General features: G+C 33.8%; 1 protein-coding gene across 4 annotated transcripts in view; it reads left to right on the top strand.

Moving 5' to 3' along the window:
* LOC149084256 (citron Rho-interacting kinase-like) overlaps nt 1-16,877 on the top strand; it is a 115,410-nt gene extending 98,533 nt beyond the window's left edge. For 3 of the 4 annotated variants that reach the window (XM_089234621.1, XM_089234618.1, XM_089234619.1), the window contains 9 exons: nt 8,512-8,592; nt 8,681-8,828; nt 10,071-10,303; nt 12,396-12,504; nt 13,502-13,633; nt 14,180-14,260; nt 14,346-14,427; nt 15,530-15,739; nt 16,490-16,877. In XM_089234621.1, coding sequence (XP_089090747.1) covers nt 8,512-8,592; nt 8,681-8,828; nt 10,071-10,303; nt 12,396-12,504; nt 13,502-13,633; nt 14,180-14,260; nt 14,346-14,427; nt 15,530-15,739; nt 16,490-16,634 — 1,221 coding nt within the window. In that variant the 3' untranslated portion in view covers nt 16,635-16,877. The remainder of the gene's footprint in view (nt 1-8,511; nt 8,593-8,680; nt 8,829-10,070; nt 10,304-12,395; nt 12,505-13,501; nt 13,634-14,179; nt 14,261-14,345; nt 14,428-15,529; nt 15,740-16,489) is intronic. The other variant, XM_089234620.1, reaches the window with a different exon arrangement.
* Nucleotides 16,878-18,483: the final 1,606 nt, after the last annotated feature.

Here is an 18,483-nt window from a genome sequence, read left to right as displayed (position 1 = left end):
AAGAATGTAAGCTATCTGGGTGGTTCGAAACAAAATCTGTACCCGTGTGGGACTTACTTTTTGCACCTCCTACTTATTGTTCCCCCCATAGACCCTACCTCGTGCGTCAGGAAATCTTTCGTGGGGGGTCCATGCCCGATTTTCCACGGAGTCCCTTCTACAGTTAATTTATATAGTGAAAAAAGAAAAGTTATGTGGATTTAGTCCCGGGCCTCAAGCTGGAGCCCTGTCAGCCCTACCCTAAGAACGTCATGCCCCTCCCTCACAATTTATCCAAACAATTCCTAACAAACATTTTTTTCGGGCCTTCATTTCTGATTTTGCGCCCCTCCAGAGCCGACAGTTTGGTTTTTTTTGGCAAATTGAATTTTTTTTACCCATTCATCCCAGATTTAGCATCCTCTTAAACAGTGCCCCATGTGGCCACAATGGGTCGCATGGACAAGCGCCACCCCTGTACTCTATTACAAGGACCATGTGTGCATTTTGGTTCCCTCACCCATGGCCCCCACAAGAGCCCGGGATAATTCTCATAATTTTTGTGACTTTTTCAGGCTATAAATTAACTATAGAAGGGGCGTGTGAAATCTGACTGGGAGGGGGGCCTGCAAAAGATCCCAGCCTAGGGGCCCCATACCCTCACTCAGAATTTGATCCACAATAGTCAAATGAAGGCAAAGGAAAAATTTGGTTTTTCACTTGTCCGGCCCCTGGAATACCAGAAACACCTTTGAAAAAATTTTCTTAATAAAAATTACCCCGTTAAATATCATCTTTACAGGATAAGTGATGATGGCTCACAAAAATAAGTGCTCTTTCAAGGATTAAGTTATCTGGCATTTATTAAGAATGGTAAAATAATTCTAGAACAAAAAATTTTCTACTTCAAAAGCGGGACATATGGTCACGCACATTTTGCATGGTAAACAATTATGTGTGGCTTTCTTCTGAAAAAAAATCAGGTTTATCTCCAGGTGCCCTTCACCGAATCCCTATCAGCCTCCTGGCAGGGGCGGCACATGAGGCTTCGCACTCGGGCAGCACGTAAGCTCGAGCCACCCCTGTATTGGGACTTCCTCCAAGATTGACACCACATCTTCAAAGTTTTTAAATCGATACTGTAGTGCTTCCTACTAACTGCCCTACTACTGGCCTGCAGCATCCTAAATAATTTCAATACAATTTTCCTATCCTGCAAGAACAATGTTGTGGACATTAGAAAAAAAATTCTAAAAAGGCATATGACTACATTTAAAGCAATTTAAATCTGTTTATTAGAGACTCACTGCATCTGCTGATTTCTAAAAAAAATGCAATAAGTTCTCACTTAAGTCTTCACTTTGAAATGTCCATAATCGGCTCAATGTGTTTCTTTGTATCTGTCAACCTAAAATTTATGGTTTTTAGTGTTGATAATACGCATGCAAAACCAATTCAGTGACGCGTTTTCACAATCTGCAAAAACTGCTTGGATTTGATAGTTGGAAATGATGTCTAAATGCCAAAGATTTGGAGTTCGAATCAAAATGAAAATGTCAAATAATTGAAATTGTGCTTCGTATAAATAAAATATTTTAATATTGAAAGCTATATATAGAGATTAATTGTGTGTGACCGTAGTCAAACGTCTCCTAAATGTGAAATTCTGTCATAAAACTGAGAGTGAGGCATGAATCCCTTTGCGCACAAGTGGAATTTCGAGGCATTTACACACAACCGAGCCCGTCTTGGCCATTTTTCTTTTTCTCCCCACCCTTTCTTCCTTTTGTTTCCTTCCTAAATTTATAAAAGTAAAAAAGACTGTTTTCAGATGAAATTGCCGAAGTTCAATTACTTTACTGCAAAAATGTCAGATTTTTTTTTGGGGGGGGGGGGGAATACAGTCAAACACAAAGCGTATTAAAGACCCTTTATTAATGCGCTTTGGTCAAACCCCATTAGACCGGAACTCCAAGAGACCGGAGAAATCACTTCGTAATAACGAAATTTCGTTACAAAGGAATTCCAGATTTTTATATTGTTCCTATGTAAACCTATCCGAGGGATTAGAGAAGTTTTCGTTAAAACAATATTTTTCCTGTTGTAATGGTATTTGTTACTATGAGAGTTGACTGTATTTCGTCTCAAGCTATTTTTTTTACGTGTATTTGGACGCTGCGTGGGTAACAGGGCGTATGGCACTTTACTGGAGAGCCATTTATCTTAGAGACATACCTGACTAGAAAAAGTATCCAAATCGCGTGTCCAACTCAGATACGTCGTTCATGTTGTGAGGGGTTGTATAGCTATAAAAAAAAACTCCGTCCCCGTGTGCCAAAGAACCCAATTAAGAAGTTGTTGCTCTGTCTTTCCCGATACCAACTAAAATAATTTCACCTTTCTAAGTGCAATATTCACCGAGATATGCGAATTCAAAAACTTGAAGAAATTTGGGAAAAAACAACATTAAATGCGGGTTAAAATGGTTTCCCCTCATTTAATGCTGTTTTTTTCCAACTTTCTTGGAATATCTCAGTGAAAATTTGAACTTAGACGCATTGAATTTTTTGTCGGAGACCAGGTTACAACTTTCCAATTGGGTTTTGGGGCACAGGGTATCCACATAAAAAGTTAACATTTTGATTTTAATAACTCTGTAACCCCTGGCAATATGAATCAAATATCTGAGTACCACACATTATTCGGATACTTTTTCCAACTGAAATTATGCCTCTAAGACCAATGGTTCGCCAGTAAAATGCCATATGCCCCGTTACCTATGCTCCCTGTATATGAAATATAGTACGGACTGTGTTATGTGAAATATTGTGTTGTGTTTAAGCCAACACACACGTTGCTTCGTTCGCCTGCGAGAGAGTGGTCACATTATGAACCGAAAAGCCACTTGAAGGTAACTTGTCATCCAACGAAATATCACATTTTCACCGTATCGAAATTCAAGTCAACATTATACTGATAGTTTTCTTATTTGCAAATCTGATTATTTATATTTTCCGATGGGCTTGAAATCCTGATAATGAATCATTATTATGTTCACACGAACAGTTTTGTCACTGCGTACATGATTTCTCTGGAATGTGAATGGTTCAAACAAATATTTAAAAAAATTTTCACACGCATTTTAGTTTTTTTTTAAATTCATAGTAGGGCTACAACATGAACCTATATCCTTGATACATGTATTATTGTTGAAAACGATGTGGAAGGTTGAACTTTTCAATTGTGATTCATTTGTGTGGCTACTCCCTCATTACTACTTTTATCCGCATGAAGAGAATAAAATTAATAAAACTGCTTTCTACCACTTTTTGTGATTTTTATCATTATATGAATGTGTATTTTGGAAGCTACAACTGACATTTCTCAATGAAACCATAATCTTTTACACAAAAAAAAAAAACTAATTTGGAAATAATAAAAATTTCATCCAGTACAGTAACTTGATGGCATTGTGCCGTCGTCAAGCGCAGAGTTTACATTAATTAATTTTTTTTTTTTTAATTGGACTGACACAACACATAAAACATGCAAATCAAACTGAGAAAAACAAAAAACAATAAACTTCACAAAAAGTAACATTACGATGATACAGACCCTTTGTGACTCCTAGGGATTTATTCTATTTTTACTGTATTCTATTATGTTAATTTTGCTTTTTCGTTATTTTCATAAATTAAAAATTTATCAAATTAAATTCAAAAGTATTTATACTTCAGACAATTTTTGAATAGCTATCTTCTAATAGGAAAATAGGAAAATGGGGGGGGGGGGGAAGGAAGGGGTAGTAGAAAATTATTCATGTTCACAAGGGGGCCACAGGAATGAGAAATGGTTGAAAGGGGGCCATGGTCAAAAAAAGGTTGAGAACCACTGATATAGATCACCAAATATTACAAATGTTGTAGATTACAATTAATGATTCTGTCAAAGCAGAAATTGTATTGTTTTTAAGGTTATTTGGAAGCGTATGTGGACCCTCTTGTCAACAGTGAGATCGGCGCTCATTGTTGGCAGAGGGCTGTAGATTTAAATTTCAAGAGGAAAGTTTTTCAAGAAGTCCACAGCTGATTTAAATTTCTACAAAAGCACATATATTCAGGTCTTCAAAAATATACTATTAAATGATAATAAATCTGCACCCCGATCACAACACCATGGCTTTAAATTCATTTCAAGCAGGAATTCTAAGAAAATTCGAATAGACCAATCGGGTAGGACTATTCTGCAAGCGTCCAATCAGGATGCTGCATAAGTATCTCACGCAGACTCACGGCTTCATTCTGACCATAATGTTTTGCAACCATTCAAAGCACTCCAAGATTTCATTTTTATCCTTCAAGTCATTTGACAGCAAAGGAACTGATTCATAGTCATATTTCAAACTGAGACATTCAAATTCTCAAAATAAACGCAATTACAAAATTTTAGTAAAAAAACACCTTGCTAACGTTATTGAAATTTTTAGTATAATATTAAAAATTAATATATCACAGAAAACAGTTTCACATAACACTATTGCACTTATCTGATAATGGGTCCGGAACTTTGGCATGTGACGAGAAGATTTCTACTGTCCGTATTGCCAATATCCAAATGTTTATCGATGGACGTCTTTGAAGTGGTCGAATTGTCAGAGACCAGTTTGTAGTATTGCAGATGTGGGTGTAGCTCACTGGACGTTGTATTACCACACACCAAAGCACTGTATGGAATTAGCACAGCATCGGAGCCTGTAGAAATTCAATCAATGAATCCAGGCGGGCAAGTGACGCAAGGCCATTGGAGGCGTCAATCACTGCACGTTCGTTTGAAGATTGGCAATCTTCAAATGAACGCTGTAGGAAACGAAACATACATAATTTGGAAGAGGATTAGTCAGGATCCAATGAGTAATAGATACTGAGGATCACAGAGTCGGCCAATCCAATTGACATGGTAGACAATACCAACTCGATCAGCACCGAGGATATTAGATGTCGAAACTTTTCATCATCACATGGTATATTTTGGGAAAGCTAAGTCACACCTCACATTAGACCAGCGGTTCTCAACCTTTTTTGACTCGTGCAGTCCTTTCAGGTCTATAATTTCTATGGCGGAGCCTCATAGGCCTATTTTTTATTTATTCATTAAAATTACTGATTTATTTATTTTTATTTAAAAATATATATATATATATATATATATATCTGCTGCATATTAAAGAATTAGTATTAACTTATCATAAAATGTCTGGACCTGCCGAGACAAACGTAAATTTAGTAAGTCATTTCTAAATAAAGTTATAAAGCCAAAGGCCAGATGAGAATTCAGTTGAACATTGCGGGATATAATTCCAAGCCAAAGGCGTGATGAAATTTCGTTACATATCCACTGATATGTAAAACACTAAAGCATTACTGTGCTACAACATTGTGGTAATAAGTGCGAGAAACAAATGTGATCATTCAATGAACATGATCCGTACTTATACTCATAAATAAAATAATCTCTGTCCATTTCGACCACATAAACACTTCATCTCAACAAGAAAAATAATGTCATATAATGCACATTTAGATATAATTTGCATACATTTTCACAAATATTGCAACTGAAAAACATCAGTTGGCAACATGTCAGGTGAACTGGCCAGGTTCACCCAACACTACCAACAAGGATCATTGGAAAATGAATAATGGGGATTGTTTACCCTTGGATGTCCGTGTCCATCTGTTGGCAAAAGATATTTATACTTTTATTTTAAACTTATGAGAATCCCCAATCAGACTAGGTGATATCTCTCCCAAGAGAAACCTATATTAGTAATGGTTAAGAAAAAGTTTTTAATGAGAGATTATAGTTTTTTTTGGGACATCAGCCGCCCGACCTGCAGTCTCATCCTCGTTTAACGACTGGAACACCCTATGAAATTCTTTACTAGTACACTTAGTTCTTGATTGACTTAGTTTAATATTCAATTATGGTTATTACAATAATGCAGTACACGCCGCTCTCACACACAGTGACAATCTGCATTAGAGATGGCCGATCTCCATTGCCCAAATTTTTTTTTTTTGCTTGCGCATGTATTCCAACTTTTCTGACAAGGAAGAATTTTTCATGAGGGACTTCGGTAATGCATTTAACAGATTCCAGCCGAAAGACTAAGTGGACGAATTAGCCCATACCGGAACGCTAGCGTGACCTTCGTTGGTTTCCGGTAGCTCAGTGATTCTTGGGGTCTAAAAGGAAAAATTTCTCTCAATATTAAGTATTAATAATAAAAACATGACCTGGAGGCTGTCATGTTACAGTTTAAAGTGAGCACTTTACTTTTTCTGCTGAGCAACCGAGCTTAAGGTTTGGTATTCAACCCAAGTGGGGAACTTGATGAGCGTGACTAGTGGTGCATGTATTTTTCCTCTGAAGACGACACCCATTGGTGTTGAAATGCATTAGGATTTTTGTATTTTCGTGTATTTGCCTTATTCTCGTTTTGGTGTCTTTTTAAAACAACAGTTGGCATTACAAAGCAGTTGGATATATAGGCCTATTTTATGTTTGGTAATTCTGATACTATCCAATTGCATTCAATTGTCTTATGTATTTATTTTTAGGGCATGCAGAAGCATGAACAATGTTTACAATATTCAGCAAAGAGCGAGACATGGAAGTGCTTCATTTTTCAAAAACAATTACACTGGTATTGAACAGTAAAATCTAAACAAACCCCTTTAAAAAGGGATGGCAACACAGTAAAACCATTTGGTTCACCTTAACTTATTTACATACATCCAATTTTGTAATTTACACATTTTGCACTGTGATTTTGAAAGTGGTCTCTAAGGAGTGCCATTCTTAAAAAAACAAGCATGTCTTCATAATTTGCTGTTCACTATCCAAGAGAGTTGACAGACTCTGCACTTTGGAAAGCTAAAAAAAAAAAAAAAAAAAAGAATGTAATATATATTGAGAGGAGAGAGAAAAGAATTTTCTGTGGTTGTGCTAGTGCACTGTTTTGGCCAAAAATTGTTTTTGTAACCAAGTCATTTCTGTTATTTTGCTTTGACTTGAGTCAATCTTACAGGATACTGAAATAGTGCTATATTTGGAAAAAAATATTAGAATAAAAAAAATTTTAGGGATTTTTTTTTTTATTATACTATGATTATATGTTGTCTGGGGGCTATCCTCCCCCATCATACTTTTTAGTCCTGCTTTTTCCTACTTTTTCTAATTTTTTGGGAGCCCTGTAGGTAGTTATAGAAAACCTGGATAAAACATTTTTCAACTTTCTACAGTAAAACCTTGATAACGCAATGGGGATAACTCAACACTACCTCTGTAACTTGACATTAATTATTCCTGTGGTTAGCACAACACTAAATTCAATGGGGGAAAAACCTCGATACAAGGCAGCTAAACCCTGCTAATTGCTCAGGCATTGGCCAGTTCAAAAGTTTTCACAACATTGTGCATGATGACATGCACATATTTCAACATTTTTTCCATTTGTTGAAGTTTCTCCCTCACACCTTAGGATAGGTCTAATTCACACTGGGTCACTTCCCAGTGTTTGAAACAAGAAAACAAAAATCACAGATAGGTGTGAATCAATGAATCCTTGTGAATGATATCTGCAATTTTTCAGTGAGTAATGGTTGAAACTTTCAAGTTTAAAAAAAATGAAAGTTTTCCTTATTTTCGAAAATTACACACCTCTCGTACACAAGTAACAGGCATTTCGGCACGCTATGCTTTTTTCACTCTTATTCGAGATAATTTAGAACATTTCATCAAAAACTGCAGTAATTTTTTTTTGTTAATTTGTAGATGGAATAGAATTGTTCAACTATATACGTAGATGGTTCAAAAAGTTTTTAATTCATATTGAAAATATTTTTTAAATAATATTCAGTGTCAGAAGCTTTTACTTTTTTGGAAGACCCACAGGTGCAGATTGGTGTGTGTCTGTCTCCCTGAGGTGTTGGAAAATATGCATGCATCATGACAATGCATCAGCACACACTGCTCACAGAACAAAGGAGTTCATCAAGAAAGAAAAGATTGAATTTCCCCCCCCCTCCTCCTTGTGACTTTCCTGTTCTGAAATGTCAAAAATGAGATGCGAAAAACCACATTTTCCAGTGCGGATGAAGCTATAGAGGCATGGAAAATGAAACTGGTGAGCCTTAACAAAGAAGTGTGGTCAGCTGCTTTTAAAATTTGGTTTGAAAGAATGGACAAATGTATTGCCATTGATGGAAGTTATTTTGAAAAATATAACTAAATTTTTTCTGTGTGAATCTAACAACTTTTTGAACCTCCCTCGTATAAGTATATTTACATGCATAAATTGCATCTAAAAATTGTGAAAGCAAGATTAAATGAAACCTTTCTAATTTGACATCCGTTTAAGTTGCCACATTTATCAAAACTTTTGGGATGTCGAGTTATGGAGATTCCACTGTATTATTTCTTGTATAAATTTTAATTATTTACTTCATTTTTTTATTTCAAATCTGGAAGAAATCTATTGGGAAGGTGGTACTAAAGTTGGAGGGAGACTCGTTTATAGATATCTTATGCACTTATGCGATAGAACAAGATGTAAGTAAATGTTTTTTTCCCATCATTTCTATGTTGCATCATTTCACGGGATACATGCGGATCAATAATTATAATATGTTTTTCTCAGACTTTACTTATTGGGGCAGTTGAAGGTCTATTTGTTGTGACTTTGAATAGCCATCCAAAGGAGAAACAAATGCATCAGATTGATGGAATTGAGAGTGTGTATCAAATGGCATGTGTTAATGATCTTGGCATTGTTGTTCTCATTGCAGGTAAACTGCTTATCTTACTTATTTTTTCATGAGCTGATGAAAATGTTTTTCTATCATGAATTTTTTTCATGTGAAGATAATCAAACACATATTTTAATCTAAAAAATTCAGTTGAAGTGTTGCTTAAATATAGTTAATTAGTCTCAGTTAAAAAAAAAAAAAGAATGTTCAATAAAAATCCTATATAACGATATTAATCTCTGGTCCTAATATACTTTCCATAGTGTTAATCTATTTCATCTATAATAATAAACCCTTTATAACAATGTTTCTCCAGTCCCTTGAGTGTCATTGTATAAGAATTTCACTGTGTGTCAGCGTTCTCCAATACACATCTACATCTATGATTTATGCATTAAAATTCAATTTTACTCTTCTAAATTTCATTGAGGAATGAAAATGCTCCCTCTTTTTTTTTTTAAATAATTATTTCTCACTGATGAAAAAAAAATACCCCTTAAAATTTTGAAAAAAGTGAAATTACTCTTCAAATTATATTTTTGGCTGTGTATTCTAGTATAGACTTTGACAGATTTATTTTTGTAAAAATTAGAAAATTCCTCTGTGAAATTTGCAATGAATTGGTACATCCTGGAATATGTATTCTGAGGGTATATGTGGCCTCTATAACATATTTATGTTGTCAGAGTCATTTGTCTTCGATATTTTGAAACAATAATGGCACATGCTTGAACTTACATGTTATGTAAGTATCATGTTGAAGGTCTGCCTGCTCTCTGCGTAGAGAAACCCAAGATACTAGAAAAAGATATTTCCTTTAATGCACTTTCTTGCAAGCACGTAATAAACTAATGCTAAAGCATAATTTTTACATCAAAAAAATTAATTAAAAAATCAACTTCTAAGCTTTAGAATGGTGGAGTTGGCAAACAAAACTTCCTGCATAAAATAAATGTACAGTGCTATTTGAATTCATTGATATTGATATTTTTGAGTGTGGAATGGATTAAATGAGTTAGTCAATGAATGAAAATTAAAATCTTTACCCATATTGATTATTATGAGCAAATTTGTTTTATTCAGGCTGCTACAGGACTTTCATTATGCGATTAACTTTTACTAATGAATTAATTTCATAAGTAGAAATATCACTGTATATTTAACATTTCAGTTTCAAAAGATTACTTTTTTTTTCCAAAGAATGTTTTATTTATTCAGGAATTTTCTAAAAACTTTATTGCAAGATCTGAATAATGAAATTTCCTTTTCTTACTTTTGTAGGAGAAGAGCGAAAACTAAATGTTATACAGTCAGAAACATTAAACAGCTGTATTAGAGAGAAATCACCTTTGTTTCATGAGGATGTATATAGTATAGCTGATATAACAGATTGCCATCTCTTTGCCATTCAAGAATTAAAAACTGGAAATTCATATCACTTATGTTGTGCAAGTGCAAAGAATGTGACTTTATTCCGCTGGGATTCTAATGAGAGTTGTTTCTGCAAAAGAAAGGTATGTTGAGTAGCTAAGATAAAGTAAGCAATATCATTAATAATGAAGTTAACTAATAAGTTAATTAATTAACCTTCTATACATGATGCGAACCCATATTATGAAACTTTTGGCAAGTTTCAGACACCCCATTTTGAAATATATTTGATTTGATACTTAATTACAAATTCAATCATTTGTTTCAATTCAATCAATTCAAACATTTCGTTACCGAGCTGAAAGTATGTAATGTACTTGAGAAAACCTTATGACAGGATTTTATCACAGCGATATGTACTACCACCAGTTTGGTGTAGTTGTGAAAACTATTATTATATAGTTGGCCCCCCGTATTCGTGTGGGTTATGTTCCGGGGGTGACAGCTAATATGGGAAATCCGCGAATAACTGAAACCATAGTTTTTTTTTATATCTCTTTTATTGAACAGCATGAGAAGAGCATGGTAATGCAGAGGTATAAGGGAATATAAAAGAGGGTGCAGCAATTGTTAGTGATGTTTCCTTAAAGAACACTGATTTCTGTTTGCCGTTTCTTCATATCGCCAAGTATGTTGGAATATGATGACAAGGCTTCCTCTACCAATTTTTCTACATGTGAAGAACGTACCATAGAGGGATCTATGCCATGAAAACAATCTATTGCTGATTTGAATGTGCAAAGCCCTTCCGCTATGTTACTCATAGTGAACTTGTCTTCTACTTCTTTATCTGGTGCAGTTTCAGGAGCAGTCAGCTGCATTAATTCCTCCTTAGTCAATGCCTCTGAATTGCTGTAATTAGTTGTTCGACGTCTATATCCATATAATTGAACTCTTCTTCACCTACCTGTTTCGCAAACGTGACAATGTCTTTTATAGTCTCTTCAGTTGGCTCTGTAGAAATGGTTGTCCCTTAGCGCACATTGTGGCCAAAGGTTGATCCAACCCGAGGTGACTGTTTCTCTCTTGGGAGCTGCCATGGCTCTAGTGATGACAGTAATGTTATTAGCAAGCCATCCTAATCATGCACAAGTCAAATTTTGTAAACAAAACACATGATTGACGATTTCTGAGTGTTGCAAAAAAAAATTCCAATAAAGGAAGAAAAAAACCGCGATTACGGTGGGCCGACTAGTGTGAAAAATGTTATATAAGTAGAGAGCAATCTACATGTTTTAAATCATTGCTATAAATAATTTCTTTAACAAAAGTATCAAAATGACAGGAAAAAAAATGGTTTAAAAATCATTGAATTCATGAAATTAAATAATGAATACCCCTCATGCGAAAACGAAGTAAGTAAAAATTCTGTTTCACACAAAACTATCTAGATGTAAAAGTATCTGAGATGTTAGATTTTAAGAAAGAAAAACCCAAGATTTGATTCAAAAAATTGTTTTTGCCAAAGAGGTTAATAACCCTCTGCCTCTGAGTATAAGCAGGTATCATACTTTGTTTTCTAAATTGTTGCGTGCTTCACCCTTCTTCCCTCTGAAATGGACATTGAAAGGCTACCTGCTAAAAGTGATTTGGTTTTAACCTTTTTATTTATTTTTTCCAAAATAGGCTTTTTATGAATGAACCCTTATTACCTGCAGTGATTAATATATTAAAGTGAGAAACGTCCAATTAAGTTTTGGTAGTAGTTGATTTGCACCCTTTTTTGCATGAAATGAATACATAATTATTATTCAAACTTAGTTTTTGCTTTTTTATTCGCTGAAGAGAAAAACAATAGCTTGACACTGTTAATACAACTCTATATTTATTATATTATTTTTTATACAGCTCTGGAAATGTAGCTATATAAACTGCATAATTGAAAGTGTAACTTTGGTTGCATTCCACTTTGATTTAGGAGATGTTCAGATCAGGCGTTTCTTCATTTTGGTCTTTGTGTTACGCCACATTCTTTTGTTTTGTTTTCTTTGTGAGTTCTATCCATTTAATGGGATTTTGTCAAATAGAATCTGAAAGGCTTTCAAGCAGTTTGTTGTGTGTGAATTTATCTTCAGTGAATCAGACAGTATTTTTATGGTTCTAAGAATTTTTTTTTGTAAGCTTCCTATTTTTACAAGTTTTATTGAAGCATTAGTATATTTATATTTTTTGCAGGTTATCATCACTTCAGAACCATGCAGTTGCATTCTTTTCACAAAAAGCAGCGTCATTTATGGAAGTGACAAATTTTATGAACTTGATTTGAAGAACTGTACTTTAGAAGGTACCTAGTTTTATTCATTTGTTTTGCTTCTTCATTGGAAATATTGAACTTTCTGAATGTGTTCATCACATACACTTTCATATACATTAGCAACCGTCAATTTTGAATAATTTTCACAGAAAAACTTTATACAGTCGAGGCCTCTTATTATAATCTTCTATAAAATTTGCTTATAGTTATCAGAACTTTGGTTTATTTTATCAATTTATAACTCATCCTGGTTTTTTTTATAAAGCTCTCAGGTTGAATTTACCCTATTTTTTCCCCTAAAAGTTATCATTATCAACTTGCCAAATTTTCTAGGAGACCAGAAAGTTTCCTTTTGGACAAAAATTTCTGCACTCTGTTCACTATGTCTTAATATAGCTACTATAACATACATGTAGTGCTGCTTTTCCAATGGCCTTATGAGTAAAAAGTTGGCTGGAAGACTTTTACAAGGGATCTACATTAGCAAAAGTATTGTTTAATTTGTGATACACATTAGCAGTTCCGTTCTAACCCTTCAGAATCATTTCTGAATAAAAGAAATAGATTTTAGCTTAAGAAAAATGATAGATGATTTAACATTTTAAAACCAATAACATGGAAAGAAAAACTGAGTTGTCCCGTTTTCATACGGCTCGTTCAACCGAACGAGACATATGGGTCATCAGATTTACAACCTGGATTTTTTCAGATATAAGTTACAAATCGGCTATTGTTATCAGAAACCCAGAGTCCAGATGCGATCGCATTAAGCATTACTAACTGTATCTGCAATGAATTTATAGGAAGCTTGTTAATGGATTTCAATTTTCCTCTCATTATGGACAAATTTAAAGAATGACAGACAATACTTGCAGATATGTAAATGGAAAAAACAACCAAAAATTGTTTTAAAACTAAAAAAAATTCTGTTTATGAATTTTAATCACACTCAACTTTTTAAAAAGACAGTGTATACAAAAATAATGATTTTTCAATTAGAAACTTGATTGCTTCTTTCTTCTTCCAGAGTTTCTGGACTGTACCGATGCAAGTCTTGCTGGATTAGTATATGGTGTCTCACATTTCCGCAGTTTTCCTATCTCTGTATTTAATATGAGTCCTGTAAATCAACCTGATGAATATTTGGTGTGTTTTCACGGTATGTCAATTATGTGATATTGTCAAATACTTATGTGTTTTTAACTGAATTTTTTTATCTTTATTAGCTGTATGATTAACTCCAACATTTTTTTATTTTTATGAGTTTAAATTTTAGCATAGAAGTAATGTTGCAGATTGCAGATATTGGCCAAAAACCTTCTGTATCTTATTCTAGTTTCAACAGCTTAATTAGTTGTAGACAATATTCATAATTTTCTGTCTGATAAAAAAAAGTAAAAGAAAAATAAATTTTCTTTCCTGTACAGGGTTATCACAGTAGGAGTAACAATTTGGTACCACATGGGCACCAACGAATGAACTGATCTCCATGTTTACTGCTTTTATTGAAAATATATTAAAAGTGAAAATTTACCCATGGACCTTTTCCCATTTATCATTTTTTCCCCTTAAAATTTTATGCAACTAAGGTGTGCACTCAAAGAAAAATTGTTGTAATGATTTCATTCAAATGCTTCAGTTCTTTTCATTGTCATTTCAAATGTTATTAAAATTTTCAGTTTGAGATTTTTTTTTAATTTTTCAGAACTGGGTGTTTTTGTGGATAGCTTTGGTCAAAGAACTAGACCAGATGATATGAAATGGTCACGACTTCCCCTCTCATTTGGTATGTATGTGATACATAATTTTTATTTTACTATGTATTTTCTTGTGGGTGTTTTGGAGTTTTGAGACTGTCTTGCTCTCTTCAGGTTATCAGGCGCCATATTTGTTTGTGACACATTTTAGCTCCTTAGAAGTGGTTGAAATTTTGCCTAGAGGGAAAAATGAGAAGTAAGTGTGAATTTGAAATTATGCATGTGAATAAATGTGTCTGGTTAGTTATTGCTACTCACTGAAAAACAGAATTTGTGATGATGTATTTTGATTTGTTGATCATTGAAGTGCATCAATAAATATATTAATGGGAAATAAATTCTATAACAACTAAGACTTCAAATGAATAGAATTCAGACAGTGTAATAATCATGTACATGATTTATTGACTTCATATAAACTAGGGTCACAGAACCTGTGGCAAGGAATTCAATGTCTCGCTAAAAGAGTTCTTGAAATGTAGTACCAATGCCACACAAAAGGTACACCAGTTTCTGGCTCGTATACAGTGGGTGGCTACATTGCAAATTTCATCCATGGATGTTAGAGGACAAGGATTGTGCATCCCTGATAAGAACCAGTAGGGTGTAATAGACTACGTGCACATTATTATTTTAAAGTGGAACTATTTTAGTTGCTATCTGCTTTAGTTTCTCATTATGCTAGATGCAGGCTTGCATCATCATTGAAGTATTGAATGTCAATTTGTTTGCATGAAGCCGGTTCAACGACACCAGAATCACAGTTTGAAACAAAATTTGCTGGTAGCCTTTGCTTACATCCAAGTGACAAAGAAAAAATTCTCTAAAGATTAAAAAAAACCAATGATTAACTTGCCACAGAAAGAAAACAACAGAATAAGTAGTAAAAGTTTGGTGGGAGGGAATATTTAATTTTTTTTTGTAGTATTTAGTGCCATCTATGTTTTACATACGGCACCATACACCAAAGATGTAACCTGCAGATGGACCCCCCCCCCTTTTTGCAGATGTATACTGTATTCATACTTTTTTTTTATTTCATCTGTCCAATAAAGCTACCACGTGGACTTTTATGTAAGATGAGAAAAAAAAATCTTGCTATCTTCAAAGAAAAAAGCAAAAAATTACTGGAAATCTTTCCATGTTGTATTATTCGCTCAAATCATTTATAACACAGATTTCAGATAAGTATTTCATAAGCCCTTTCAAGTCGTCTTTGTTTTGATATCTACACATGATGCTCAAAATTTGCTATCTGGAACTATTTTTGAGTATCAGTTTGATCACAGATATTAAAGAATTTCTCTCTGCAGAAATAGTCATTTAGTGATGGAGATTCCAAATCCTCAATACCTTGGTCCAGCCGCAATAAGTGGTGCTGTTTATGTAGCTTCCTGTCAAGATAAAAGAGTTGAAATCTTGTGTGTTGAAGGCAAGAATTCGCCGATTAAACAGCAAGAAACTGAAAAAAATAATAATCATGCATCTCCATCAAGAAATTCTAGCAGGTAAGCCTGAAAAGTTTTTTTGTTTGAATTTTGTAAATTTACAATGGAGTTTCATTAATACACTGTTAATGGGACTGACACCACCTTGGATTACTGAAAACTATGGAAATATGGATACCTAACATATATATATATATACTAGTTTTATCTATTTGTTTTTAGATATCGCAAATGAAGAAAGGTATAAATACAGTAGGATATTTTCCATGAGATTTACGTTAAAAATGGAAATTGCCTATTATTCGATAATGATTTTTCAAAGTTTTCTTTGCATACTTACACTTAATTTTATTGTTTGATCTCTATCAAATTGCCCAATTTTTTAGGACAATGGCTGCCAAGTTCCTTTCAAACTGAAATCACTTGCATATGTCAAAAAAATGAAACAAGTCACATTCTTGGAAGAGGGGAGTGAAGATCTTCTGGAGAATAAAATTTGAAAAATTCGAACCTTTTTCTCTGTCTTTGATACTCAATGATTTGAGTAATATACTTTACTTTTAAATACCCTGTCACCCCTTACTCAAAGACTTTTATAATTGCCTCAACTGTTCTAGCTAAAATTATAGTTGAATATAGTTTTTTTAATGGCATGTAAGCAAAGCTGGGCAAAAAATAAATGCTGAAAATGCCTTGTTGCTGAAAAGAAAAAATAGTTGTAGATTAAACAACCTAAATCATCAAGTTTTAAAGTGTAAACTTTATTTGATTACATTGATTTTTATTAGTTTTGAAAATTTTCAATTTCAGTTGCAGCAAAGTTAGTGGAGAACAGGAATTGGATTTCTCGTTCAGCAATTCTTTAATTCAATCACTAGATGCATCATCCGGAGACAACCTCTCTGTTTCTTCTGATGGTGGAAATCATGTTTCCAGTGATTCTGTCAGCAGTTAAACTCCAGTGATCGACATAATGCCGAGTGATCAATCTTGTCTACAGCGATGTAAATGTTTTGAAGAAAAAAGAAAAAACATTTGAAATGTTCCTTTTTTTTCCTTCAAAAAATCTTTGTAAAAGCTGTTTTGTCAACTTAATCCTATAGTACTTTTGTATAGAATAGTATTTTGATATAATTTACATTGCAGTGAAGACATTTTTAAAGTTCCCCCAAGTGAAATACATAATGAAAAACATGCATTTATTATATATAATTTTTTTAAATAAATATTTTTGATATTCTACTTTTGTTGTGTATATTCACACATAAATTGGTTTGAAATATATTAGTGTTTATTTCAGTCATCAATGAATATGCATTTTATGTGAAGATAACAGAAACTTCCTATAGTATATGCTGCCTAATGTGATTGCATCAGGAACAGTTATAGTAACTAAAAAGGTGACTAGAAGTCTTTTTTTTTTTTTTTTTTTTTTTTTGGCCTTATTGCTTTACACGAGTGAAAATTGAGAACATAAATCAAAATCCCACATGATCACTATAAACCATACATACCCAACCCATGACTTGTGGGTTAAATGTGGCTGTGACCTCAAAAATTTTGGTATTGTTCACACTAAGTGCTGGTTATTAAAATTAATGAAGGCCCTTTCACTATGGATTAGAATGGGCCCACTGTTGAAATCGCACCACCATTCAACATAGTCTTGTAAAAAATTACATTGGTTTTGGTTCCAGAATTTTCACTATTTACAACATTACATTAAAAGTCGTGAAACATTTTATTTGATTACAGCCGCACGACGGTTTAACAAAGCAAGTAAGTGGCTTGCGGCTGGTGCTAAATCATTTGAGTGGCCCACTACCAGTTCACAAATCACTGAAATGGTCAGCACTCCAAAATGTTGAGCACCCCTCCTAAAGACTACATTTTTCTCATGGCCCATCTGGCTTGTACTTAGCAAAAGTGATAACAATAACCAAATCATGGCATTATCTGGAACTCAAATAAGTGTAACACACTGTATAAAACAGAAGCTTAACTCCAGTAGATCAGCTGATAAAAAATGTTTGGTCGAGAATGGCCTTATATTTTCCATCTCATACTTTAAGTTGAGTATGGTTTGATATTTTCAGTTGACAATTAGCTAATATTTTCAGTCGAGAATGGTTTGGTATTTTCATTCAAGAATGGTTTGGTATTTTCATTCAAGAATGGGTGGATATTTTCAACCTAATATTTTCAGTTGATTATGGGGTGATATTTTTATTTTCAAATTTTCATTTGAGAAGGGTCTGATAGTTTTAGTTGAGAATGGTTTAACAGGGTTCGTACAGTCCTTAAAAAGTCATTAATTTTCATGTACTTTTTTTAGGACCCTTAAAAACTCCTTAAAATCCTTCCAGCTGTTTCTAAAAAAAGTCTACTTTCTCCCGCTCTCGATTTTGTCCTCGAAAATCAGATTGTGGTAACTGCAGCTCCTTATTCAAATTATCGGCCCCTTATCGTGCTTTTCATCGTGAAACCCCGATCATATCCTTGATCATACAGCTGAAGATGGTGTAATCTATTCCAGTGTTTCTCAACAACCGACCGCGGTTTCGGTTTTCAAAAAAAAAAAAAAAGTCTCCACTGCAAGCAGCAGAAATTTCTATGGTCGATCGTCATTGCGTCAAATCCCGATGTTTCATGGGAAAAAAAAATTCATTTCATGAATAAGAGCTAGTCCGACGAATTATGAGAGTTCATTTGTAAATTTCGCCAAATAACGAGTGTTAAATCGCCAAATAACGAGTGTTAAATCGCCAAACATCGTGTTTGAATTTCCTGAAATTTGCTTTCAT

This window comes from Pholcus phalangioides, unplaced genomic scaffold (genome assembly GCF_987345545.1).
Source record: "Pholcus phalangioides strain wild (caught in Gottingen) unplaced genomic scaffold, Ppha-v1.0 ptg000008l_1, whole genome shotgun sequence".
NCBI lineage: Eukaryota > Metazoa > Arthropoda > Arachnida > Araneae > Pholcidae > Pholcus > Pholcus phalangioides.
This window is presented reverse-complemented; position numbering and strand designations above follow the sequence as displayed.